Source organism: Callithrix jacchus, chromosome 12 (assembly GCF_049354715.1).
Source record: "Callithrix jacchus isolate 240 chromosome 12, calJac240_pri, whole genome shotgun sequence".
Lineage (NCBI taxonomy): Eukaryota > Metazoa > Chordata > Mammalia > Primates > Cebidae > Callithrix > Callithrix jacchus.
Window position 1 is genome coordinate 112,938,481 of NC_133513.1, and position 12,417 is coordinate 112,950,897.

At 47.2% G+C, this 12,417-nt stretch overlaps 1 protein-coding gene across 2 annotated transcripts in view; it reads left to right on the top strand.

The window, feature by feature from the left end:
• Positions 1-5,486: 5,486 nt before the first annotated feature.
• The window catches only part of MCMBP (minichromosome maintenance complex binding protein), a 45,341-nt gene continuing 38,410 nt past the window's right edge, over positions 5,487-12,417 (top strand). For both annotated transcript variants that reach the window (XM_002756661.6, XM_078346632.1), the window contains exon 1: positions 5,487-5,803. In XM_002756661.6, the coding sequence (XP_002756707.1) occupies positions 5,746-5,803 (58 nt within the window). In that variant the 5' untranslated portion in view covers positions 5,487-5,745. The remainder of the gene's footprint in view (positions 5,804-12,417) is intronic.

Here is a 12,417-nt window from a genome sequence, read left to right on the forward strand (position 1 = left end):
AGGCAGGAGAATTGCTTGAACCCAGAAGGCAGCAGTTGCGGTGAGCCGAGATCGAGCCATTGCACTCCAGCCTGGGTGACAACAGTGAGACTCAGTCTCAAAAAAAAAAACAAAACCAATAAATGTTATTGGGAAGCATGTTTGTCCCTCTTTGGGGCTCTACAGCCTTGGCAGCCCATTTCTTGCTGGTAAAAGGTTGAGGCCTAAGGCTTGCTTTTAAGGCCTACACAAGTTTCTGGCTTTTTCTTTTCTTTTTTTCTGAAACAGGATCTTGCTTTGTCACCCAGGTTGGAGTACAATGGCACAATCATGGCTGACTGCAGCCTCAACCTCCCAGACCCAAGCGATCCTCTCACCTCAGCCTTCTGAGTAGCTGGAACCACAGGCATGTGCAACCGTGCCTGGCTCATTTATTTTAATTTTAATTTTTGTAGAGATGGGATCACCCTATACTGCCTCGGCTGGACAGTTGCTAGCTTTTTCCAGCCCTGCTCCTGGTATTTTATTTCCGGTCAGTTAGAAATTCATTACTTCCTTATCTGATTCACAAGCTCATTTTGCAGCCTAATTGGGGGTTAACTTCAGGTGATTTGAAATAAGCTTCAGTAGAAGAGAATCATCCTTGATTTGAACTTTGCCGTAAGGCTGGATTATTCTGATTACACAAAGTCTCAAAGGACCCTTGGAAATGCTTTTCAGCAAAAATTTTACCCCCTATGATTTGAATATTGAATTGGTTGGTATTTCTAGTGCTGTAAATCCCAACATCTCATGCTGTCAAACCTCTAGCCACCTGCGTCTATTGAGCACTGGAAATATGACTATCTGAATGAGAAGTGCTATAAGTATAAAATATACACAGAATTTCAAAGACTTCAGGAAACAAAGTAAATATCTTATTATAATATTTGTATTGATTTTTTTTCAAATTGTATTAATTTTGACATGCTGAGTAAAATACACTACTAAAATTAATTTATGGCCGGTTGTGGTAGCTCACATCTGTAATCCCAACACTTTGGGAGGCAGAGGCAGGTGGACCATCCTGTTTCTACCAAAAATGCAAAAATTAGCCAAGTGTGGTAGCACATGCCTATAATCCCAGCAATTTGGGAGGCTAAGGCAGGAGAATCACTTGAATCCAGGAGGCAGAGATTGCAGTAAGCCAAGATTGCACCACTGCACTCCAGGCTGGGCGACAGAGTGAACTTCCATCTCAAAAAATAATAATAACCGGGTGCAGTGGCTCACACCTGTAATCCCAGCACTTTGGGAGGCCGAGGCAGGCGTATCACAAGGTCAGGAGTTTGAGACCAGCCTGGCCAACATGATGAAAACCTGTCTCTATTAAAAAAAAAATAATAGGCCGGGCATGGTGGCTCAAGCCTGTAATCCCAGCACTTTGGGAGGCCGAGGAGGGTGGATCACGAGGTCAAGAGATCGAGACCATCCTGGTCAACATGGTGAAACCCCGTCTCTACTAAAAATACAAAAAATTAGCTGGTCATGGTGGTGCATGCCTGTAATCCCAGCTACTCGGGAGGCTGAGGCAGGAGAATTGCCCGAACCCAGGAGGCGGAGGTTGCGGTGAGCAGAGATTGCGCCATTGCATTCCAGCCTGGGTAACAGCAGTGAAACTCCGTCTCAAAAAAAAAAAAAAAAATTATTATTATTTTATTTTATTTTTTAAAGTATGACTGCTAACAACTTTTAAGTTACATACATGTCTTGTACAATGTTTCTAAGAGAACTGCATATACAAATAGACAATGGTCAGATTATATTTAATTTTTTTTTAGACATGGTTTCACGCTGTCACCCATACTGAAGTGGCACAATTATGGCTCACTGCAGCTTCAACCTCCTGGGCTCAAGTGATCCTCCCACCTCAGCCTCTCAAGTAGCTGGGACTACAGGCACACACCAACTAATTTTTGTATTATTTTTAGAGACAGGGATTCACCACGTTGCCCAGGCTGGTGTCGAACTCCTAGGCTCAAGCAATTTGCCCATGTTGGAATCCCAAAGTGCTGGGATTACAGGCATGAACCAATGTGCCCAGCAGTCAGACTAGGTTAACAATATAACTCTGACCCACAACCTGTGCAGCAATTAGCCCAGAAACATTTTGACTACGTCAATGAGTGCCATCTTCCCTACTTTTTGTCCCCAGCAAAAGACAGAAACAGTTCAGGAATCCCCCCTACCTTTTGAGTTCTGAGAAAGGGTTATTGCAAAGGATCACTTTGCTCTTGTATATTCCAGCATAAGACCTGTCTTGGCCTTGGGAAGTGGCTCACACCTGCAATCCCAGCAGTTTGGGAGGCAGGCAGATCATGAGGTCAGGAGATCAAGACCACCCTGACCAAAATGGTGAAACCCCATCTCTACTAAAATACAAAAAGTTAGCCGGGTGTGGTGGCAGGTGCCTAAAGTCCCAGCTACTCAGGATGTTGAGGCAGAAGAATCTCTTGAACCCAGGAGATAGAGGTTGCAGTGAGCCGAGATCACACCACTGCACTCTAGCCTGGTGACAGAGCAAATCTCCATCTCAAAAAAAATAAAGGCCTGCCTCCATCCTTCCTCAGTGATTCCTTTGTTTTTATAAAGTCCCAAAATATATATATTTTTATATTTATATTTATGGAAATATAAATATATAAATATACATATATGAGTTCTTCACATCCATATATATATATTTGGGGCATATATATATATATATATATTTTTTTTTTTGAGATGGAGTCTCACTCTGTCGCCCAGGCTGGAGTGCTATGGCACGATCTGGGCTCACCGCAACCTCCGTCTCCTGGGTTTAAGTAATTCTCCTGCCTCAGCCTCCCGAGTAGCTGGGACTACAGGCGCATGCCACCATGCCCAGCTAATTTTTGTATTTTTAGCAGAGACAGGGTTTCACCATGTTGACCAGGATGGTCTCAATCTCTTGACCTTGTGATCCACCGCCTCGGCCTCCCAAATTGCCGGGATTATAGGCGTGAGCCCCGCGCCCCGCCAGGTTTGGTGTATTAAACACATTTTCAACTAATGATATTTTCAATTTACAATGGGTTTATTGGGATGTAACCCCATCATAAGTAGACTAAATAGAGGAGCATCTGTACAAAACAAGCCCCCTACCCTTCCACTATTTGCCTAAAAGCGGGACGTAAATTTTCAAAAATATCCCACCTCCTCTCTACCAAGGACAAAAGTTAATCACCAGAGACAACTTTAGACCCTTGTCAGCCAGAGATGGCACTAGAAGAACTTACGTAACACACTTCACTCACTACCTGTAGCTACCATTAGTTTCTCATATCTCTACCTTCAGTCTGTTGCTTTTGGAAACCTCAAACTGCTTTCCTTTGTCCTGTCATTTCTCCACAAATTTATTGTTCTTTATTGTAAACGCCACGTAATTCCCCATTCTTTTTTCTTTTTTTTGAGACGGAGTTTTGCTCTTGTTACCCAGGCTGGAGTGCAATGGCGCGATCTCGGCTCACTGCAACCTCCGCCTCCTGGGTTCAGGCAATTCTCCTGCCTCAGCCTCCTGAGTAGCTGGGACTACAGGCACGCGCCACCATGCCCAGCTAATTTTTTTGTATTTTTAGTAGAGACGGGGTTTCACCATGTTGACCAGGATGGTCTCAATCTCTTGACCTCGTGATCCACCCTCCTCGGCCTCCCAAAGTGCTGGGATTACAGGCGTGAGCCACCACGCCGGCTCGTAATTCCCCATTCTAAACCACGTCTTGGAATTACTCTTCCTTGAGTTTTGTCCATGTGTGTATGAGATGTGCGTTACTAAAATGTTTTTATCTTGCCAATACGTGCTTTGTGATAAGAACCTAGAAAGGCAGAGGGATATTTCCCTCCCTATAGCCCCAAAGAGGGCTTGAGCTGCGGGCTCCGTTCTTTTCCTTCAGCTCCTCCCTTTGTAGATTGCACTCGGGTCATCCCCCTTCCGTCACCATGCTCTTTTTTCAATGAGTAAATATATCTGACGTGCCTGGGGTTTTTTTTTTTTTGAGACGGAGTTTCGCTCTTGTTACCCAGACTGGAGTGCAATGGCGCGATCTCGGCTCACCGCAACCTCCGCCTCTTGGGTTCAGGCAATTCTCCTGCCTCAGCCTCCTGAGTAGCTGGGATTATAGGCACGTGCCACCATGCCCAGCTAATTTTTGTATCTTTAGTAGAGACGGGGTTTCACCATGTTGACCAGGATGGTCTCGATATCTTGACCTCGTGATCCACCCGCCTCGGCCTCCCAAAGTGCTGGGCAGGCTTGAGCCACCGCGCCCGGCCACCTGGGGTTTTCTTTTTTTTTTTTTTTTTTGAGACAGAGTTTCGCTCTTGTTACCCAGGCTGGAGTGCAATGGCGCGAGCTCGGCTCACCGCAACCTCCACCTCCTGGGTTCAGGCAATTCTCCTGCCTCAGCCTCCCGCGTAGCTGGGATTACAGGCACGCACCACCATGACCAGCTAATTTTTTGTATTTTGAGTAGAGACGGGGTTTCACCATGTTGACCAGGATGGTCTTGATCTCTTGACCTCGTGATCCACCTGCCTCTGCCTCCCAAAGTGCTGGGATTACAGGCTTGAGCCACCGCGCCCGGCCCCACCTGGGGTTTTCTTAGGTACATTCCAGGCCCAGGGGAAATAGCTTCATTCTCTTTTTTTAATCAGACAGCCTCCTGAACCAGAAGAGATTCAGTGACTCCCACAGTTTCACTCTTGAACTTGGAAATTTTCCAAATTGCCTCAGCAAAAGGCTGCTGTAGCTGGTTTCGCAGCTTCCTTTCTCCAGTGTATCCTGTCGGCGCGAGGTGCAGGAGCCTTGCCCCGCTCCCCGACCGCTGCCGGCTTCCAGAGGCGGACCCGGGTGTTAGCAGCCAGGGCGTAGGTCGGGCCCGGCGCGTTTAAAGGAATCGTCTCCGGCCTGAACGCCACCGCAGAAGGAGCGCGCGGTCCTCCGAGGTTCCCCTTCTCTAAATGTGCACCTTCCTCGGGTAGACCCTGTGCAGCTGAGGAAAAGTCACCACTTAGGGTTCCGGGCCCAGGGCCAGATAAAAAAGCTGCCACCAGCAAAAAAAGGCACGAAGAGGAGGTGGGCAGATTCCCAAGGCGGTTTCGCCCACTAATTTTGCCCAGAGATGACTCTCAGGTCTCTGAGCTTACGCTCCGCGGCTATTGAGCAAGGACTCGCTTGGCACTCTGATAAGCCCAATACGGGAGCCTCCCCTCCACGCCGGCACAGGGGGAAAAACGGCAACGCGCCGCCCTTGGAACGCCGGGCTCGGCCCGGCGCTGCGCAGCCTCCCGCGGCGCTCCGTGCCCTTCCTTTTGCCCGTCTCCAAGATGGCGGCCGCCCCGGCCCGCCCCTCCTCCTCACCGCGCAGAGCCGCGCCGCGCACTCCCGCTGCCCCTCCCCGCGCGAGCTCCACCCAGGTCGCAGGCAGCGCGGTCGGCGGCTGCTGTTTCCCGCCATTGTGCGAAGTGGAGGCTGGGGGCTGGTACGCGCCGGCCTGCCAGTCGCCAGCAGCTCCTCGGCGGCCCTGCCGCAGCCACCCTCCCTGAGGCGCGGAAGACCCGTGCCCTGCCGCTCGTTGTGCGTGGGAGGGCGCGGGCGAGGAGCGGCCAAGCAGCTGAAGAGGAGCTGGGCGCCGGTCACCCGGCCGCCCGGCCGCTCTCGGCCCGCGGATCGCCGCCGCCCGGGCCGCGCAGTCCCCGGCCGCCGGCGAGATGCCGTGTGGGGAGGATTGGCTCAGCCACCCGCTGGGAATCGTGCAGGGCTTCTTTGGTGAGTATCGGCGCCGCGAGGTGGGCCAGGCTGGGCCGGGCGGGCAGCCGAGTTTGCCGAGCCCCGGGATTCGGCCCCGCTGCGCGGCCCCCACGCGGGACCACCTGGAGGGCTAGCGCGGCCCGAGACGGCGCCCCAGGGCCTGCGCCGGCCCCAGCTGGGACCGTCTCTCCCCCGGGTGCGGCGGGCAGGAGCCGGAGCCGCGGCCGCAGGTGCCTCCCACCTGCCCGAGTCGCAGTTCGGGAGTCGCCAAGGTGAAGTCGTGGGGTGCGGGCTGTGGCACGGACAGGGCCCCGGGCACAGCAAACTCGGGGAGATCCTCGAACCCTGGGAAGGGCCGGCAGAGCCGCGGGGAGGGGAAACCACTTTGCCTGTGGGAAGCCCACAGGATATTTCAAAACTTCCGGTTTGTCGGGGAGTGCTCGCTGGCACAGAAGTTGATTCTAACTCCCGTGTTACCCTCATTCTCTTTTTCAGAGGCAAGATTTAAGGTTCATAGCTTAGTTTTCCTATTGGGATGACTTAGAACCTATTTAGTCTGGATCTGCTCCTGTCCCAGAGCCAGCAAGAAATACTGAGCTACTTGAGTTTGTACATATGGCTGAGAATGCTGCAGGCGAGCTTAGTAAATTTTGGTTGTGATTGCTGTTGCTACTTTTCTGCGAAGGGTACACGAAGAAAAAATTATATTTGTTGTCCTTAACTGGGCATTTTGACAACCGTCCCATTCCCCAGTGTCTTTTTGCACGTAGTGAGTGGTGGGGTCAGACCCAACTAGAAATCACTGTAGTTGGCAACACCTGACTTGTTGAAGTTAACTTAGAGTTGTAGAGCGGCCTTAGCTCATTGAAAACACCGTGGGATACTTGGGAGAAAAGCCAGTAGGAAGCTAAATCATCCTCAGCAGCCAAAACCGACGGCAAACAGTGTATGGTATTTCTTCTGGAAGAGCCTCTAGTGCTCACTCAGGAAGTCCTTATTAATTTATCTGTTATTTTAATTAGTTTCGTTATCTGGTTTTCCAGGCTGAAACTAAAGGCATTCATTAGAAGAAAGCCTGGATAGGCCTCTGGACTTAGCCAGTGAACACTGACAGCCTGGTGAAGAAATTTACAACTACCGACACAATTAAAAAAAAAAAAAGATTCACTATATAGCAGTCAAGGGTGCTTTGAGAAAGGGGCATGTATTTCTCCACTAAATCCTAGTAATTTATGTTCATCATAATCTTGGAACTGATAATCGATGCTCAACATAGTGGCCCAAAAATGTCAAGTGAAGATTCAATTGTAGCATTGGTTTAAGAGGGTGGAGATGCATAGATAGTTTTTAGGAAAAATTCTTCCAAAGTAAAAAGATTTGGTGCTTAAAGGGTTAAATTTCAGTGACTCATACTAGAATATTCACTTATGAAAGATACTCCATACTCTGATTTTGCTGAATAAACAAGATGATTTCATATTTGATAGAGATTTGAATGTATTTGTGTCAAATTTTGTCTCCAGAGGGTATGATCCTAAGGGACACATCATCATGGTACAGAAAGGATATAACTTAGATACAAATAATAGCTCTAGAGTATTTTATAAATTTCTTGGATTGTCGTGGGAACCTGAAGTTTGTTGATGTGTCTCTCTTGTTCCCATGTAGGTTGTGTCTTATAGAGAAGTCATAAAGTGTTTGTAGAAACTGTTGCTGTATTTTCCTATCACTGTGACTGTATTGCACACCTTTATAATAATAGCATTACAAGTATTCTTGTGCGAGAACTTAAACGTTTTGGTTTAGTAGGAAATTGTGTTCCCCCCCCCATAGAAAGGTAATGCCTATGTATTGTACAAAAGGAAAAGCTATTCAGTAACATATAGCAGAAAACAAAAGATCTTTAAAGATCCTTCATCTTCAAGATACCATTTGGTTTATGGTTGTGTATATTTTCTCTGCATAGACCGTTTTTTAAAACTGAAAAGTGCAGTTTTGTGTATATTATTTTGAAATACACATTTCTTAATATACCTTGGACATCTTTCCAACTATATTGGAATCTTTTTCCAATTCTTTTTTTCTTTTTTCTTTTTTTTTTGAGATAGAGTCTCACCGTGTCGCCCAGGCTGGAGTACAGTGGCATCATCTCAGCTCACTGCAACCTCTGCCTTCCGGGTTCAAGTGATTCTCCTACCTCAGCCCCCCCGACTAGCTGGGATTACGGGCACCCACCACCACACCCTGCTAATTTTTGTATTTTTAGTAGAGACGGGGTTTCACCATGTTGTCCAGGCTGGTCTCGAACTCCTGACCTCAAGTGATCCGCCCTCCTCAGTCTTCCCAAGTGTTGGGATTACAGGGGTGAGCCCCATTCTTATTGTCCTTGTCATATAGTGTTGTATAAACTTACTAACCCTGTCATATATTTTAGGTTAGGTGTCACAATAATCTAGAGCTGTGCAGTCCAGGGCAGTAGCCAAGTGTGGCTATTTAAATGTGAATTAATTAAAATTATTCAAAATTAAAAGTTCAGTGTTGCTAACCACATTTCAAGTGCTCAGTAGCTACATGTGGATGGGGGCTATTATATTAACAGATCTGGAATATTCTTAACATCGGGAAGTTCTATTTACAGCGCTGATCTGGAGTATGCCACTTTTTAGTATATGATGCTAGTTTTGTTTTTCTTTTCTTTTCTTTCTTTTTTTTTTTGAGACAGAGTTTCGCTCTTGTTACCCAGGCTGGAGTGCAATGACGTGATCTTGGCTTACCACAACCTCCGCCTCCTGGGTTCAAGCAATTCTCCTGTCTCAGCCTCCCAAGTAGCTGGGACTACAGGCGCACGCCACCATGCCCAGCTAATTTTGTATTTTTAGTAGAGATGGGGTTTCACCATGTTGACCAGGATGGTCTCGATCTCCTGACCTCATGATCTACCCGCCTCGGCCTCCCAAAGTGCTGGGATTACAGGCTTGAGCCACCACACCCAGCCTCTTTTTTTTCTTTTCTTTTTTTTTTTTTTTGATAACTGGCTACTCACTGACTCTTTCGGGATTTTAATTTGGTCGCTATATCTTATCAGTTCTAGTTTTTGGTGTCATATTCCCCCGAGTGCACGCTCTTGTCGCCCAGGCTGGGGTGCGATGGTAATCTCTGCTCACGGCACCCTCCCACCTCTCAGGTTTAAATGCTTCTCCTGTCTCTCACCCTCCCAAGTAGCTGGGATTACAGGCACCTTCCACCATACCTGGCTAATTTTTGTATTTTTAAGAGATATGGGGTTTCGCCATGTTAGCAAGGCTGGTCTCGAACTCCTGCCTGCCTCGACCTCCCAAAGTGCTGGGATTACAGGTATGAGCCACAGTGCCCGGCCCAGACCTTCATCTCCAATGTTACTGTCATAATTAAGCCCATTGTAGTCTCTTTCCTGGATGCTGGAACAGCCCTCTAATTGTTTTTTGGCTTGAGTCTTGCTTCTCTTCCACCTTCCACGCTGGAACCAAGTCCTTCAGTGACTTTTTTTTTTTTTTTAATTGCATTTTAGGTTTTGGGGTACATGTGGAGAAAATGTAAGATTGTTGCATAGGTACACACATGGCAGTGTGGTTTGCTGCCTTTCAGTGACTTCTTATTACCCTTCCTATCTGATCCAGGCCTTTTAAAGTGATTTATGAGGCCCTTGATGGCTCTACCCTTGCCTTGCTCTGAGACTTTACCACTGCGTGTCTCCTCCTCGTACTCTCCATCCCAGCTGCACTGAACCTTCTTTTCGGTTCAGTGAAAAATCAGAATCACTGAACAGTTCTTTGATTTTGAACCTGTGTCTAGGCCTTTTGCATATCCTATTTATTGTGCCTGATTCCCACTTCCATCCCATTTCTACTTTTCTGGCTAAGTCTTACTTTTCCTTTGGGAACCTAAGTTAGGTACCAAGGTAGGATATCCCCTGCTCCATGTTACTGCAGGATCCTATTATATATATGTCTTTGAAAATTAGTATGCAAAGGGCATTGTTGAAATTCCTTGTTTCCGAAGTTCCTTTGCTGGATCTTGACTGTGCAAATTCAGGGCCTGTATCTGCATTATTCACCATTATATCCTAATTTCCTAGAATGTGCTTTGTAGATTGAAAGTGCTCAGTGGATACTTGCTGAACAAAAGCAGTGGAAAGACTGATTAATCAGAAATGTCGTTAATTGAAATGTCTACTGAGATCACAAATCTCAAAATTTTTCTTTTTTTGGAGTCAGGGTCTTGCTCTATTGCCCAGGCTGGAGTGCCAGTGGCGTGATCTCGGCTCACTGCAACCTCCACCTCCTGGGTTCAAGCCATTCTCGTGCCTCAGCCTCCTGAGTAGCTGGGACTGTAGGTGCACGCCACCATGCCTGGCTAAATTTTGTATTTTTAGTAGAGACAGGGTTTTGCCGTGTTGGCCAGGATGGTCTCATCTCCTGACCCCATGATCCACCTGCCTTGGCCTTGCAAAGTGCTGGGATTACAGGCATGAACCACCGCACCTGGCCTACAGTAACCACCTTTAACCGTTTCTACTTTTAGAGTTTTTTTTCCCCCCAGACAGAGTCTCCCTCTGTCGCCCAGGTTGGAGTACAGTGGCATAATCTCAGCATGAACTACTGGCCTCAAGTGATCCGCCCCTTTGGCCTCCCAAATTGCTGGGATTACAGGTGTGAGCTGCTGTACCCAGTCTCTTTTGCTGTTTTTCCTTCAGTCATTGGTTAGACCAAGATCATCATTCTGGTTGTATTTAAGGTTCTTTGATTATATCTAACAGAACTAGGCTAGCTCATGCAAAAAAGAGCATGTTGGTGGATTGGGCAGAGCAGACTAATTTATCACTGGCATTTTAGAGAATTTAAAGCAGTAATAAAATAAAGTTAATTGGTCTGCTTTTTATTATCATCGTGAATCTAAACAGACAATTCATGCCCTTATTGTCCACACCCAGCTTGGATCTCTCCTACCACTCTGTCCTTGGTAGACCACTGAAAAAAAGGTAATTTATATTAAGGCTATAAAACCCAATGGCAGGGAGAGTGATTGGGTATTCCAAGAGACTGAGTGGAATCAGGAACTGGAAAGCTAGCAGGAATCCAAGCAACTCAGTATTTCTCTCTTAGGCTACATTCATCTCTGCACACTTAACTTTCTCTTTCTACTCCATGTCTCCCAAATTTACTTGTTCTCACTTCCAACCCACGCTAGCTACCATCTTTATTTTCAGGCATAGAAACTCTGATTGGCACAACATGGAGTCAGGAATCCATTCACTCAGAGATCAGTCGTCTGTGGCCATGGCACAGTGTTAGGTGGGACAGTTGTGACTGTTGTCCACACCTCAACAATGGGGGTGTTCTCAGAGAAGAAGAATAGCTCTTGCAGCCATGGCAAATGGCATAAAAAGTTTTTGATAACTTACACATGGTTTCAAAAAACCAATATGATGGTATGAACTGAGTAAAAGTATGTGCTCTCTCCATTAAAATAAGCATTTTTTTTGAGACAGTTTCGCTCTTGTTACCCAGGCTGGAGTGCAATGGTGTGATCTCGGCTCACCACAGCCTCTGCCTCCTGGGTTCAGGCAATTCCCCTGCCTCAGCCTCCTGAGTAGCTGCGATTATAGGCATGCGCCACCGTGCCCAGCTAATTTTTTGTATTTTTAGTAGAGACGGGGTTTCACCATGTTGACCAGGATGGTCTTGATCTCTTGACTTCGTGATCCACCTGCCTCGGCCTCCCAAAGTGCTGGGATTACAGGCTTGAGCCACTGCGCCCAGCCAAATTTTTTTTTTTTTTTTTTTTTGAGACAAACTTGGCTTTGTTGCTCAGGCTGGAGTGGAGTGGCGTGATCTCGGCTCACTGCAACCTCCCCCTTCCGAGTTCAAGCGATTCTCCTGCCTCAGACTCCTGAGTAGCTGGGAGGCGTATGCCCCCACACCTGGCTAAATTTTGTATTTTTAGTAGAGATGGGGTTTCACCATATTGGCCAGAATGGTCTCGATCTGACCTCATGATCCACCTGCCTTGCCACCACGCCCGGCCTGAAGTAACCACTTTTAACTTATTTCTGCTTTTAGAGGTTCCCTCCCCCTCCCTTTTTTTTTCTTTTTTTGAGACAGAGTCTTGCTCTGTCACCTCTGTCACCCAGGTTTGAGTACAGTGGCATGATCTCACTGCAGTTGCTCACTGCAACTTCTGCCTCCCAGGTTCAGGCAATTCTCCTGCTTCAGCCTTCCGAGTAGCTGGGACTACAGGCGCACTCGGAAGTTAGCTGTCATGCAGCTAACTTTTTGGATTTTAGTAGAGATGGGGTTTCACTGTGTTGTTCAGGTTGGTCCAAATTTTTTTTCTTTGAAATATAATTCACATAACAATTTACCATTTTAAAATGTACCATTCAAGTTTTTTTTTTTTGAGATGGAGTTTTGCTGTTGTTACCCAGGCTGGAGTGCAATGGCACCATCTCGTCTCACCGCAACCTCCACCTCCTGGGTTCAAGCAATTCTCCTGCCTCAGCCTCCCGAGTAGCTGGGACTACAGGCGCGCACGACCATGCCCAGCTAATTTTTGTATTTTCAGTAGAGACGGGGTTTCATCTTGTTGACCAGGAT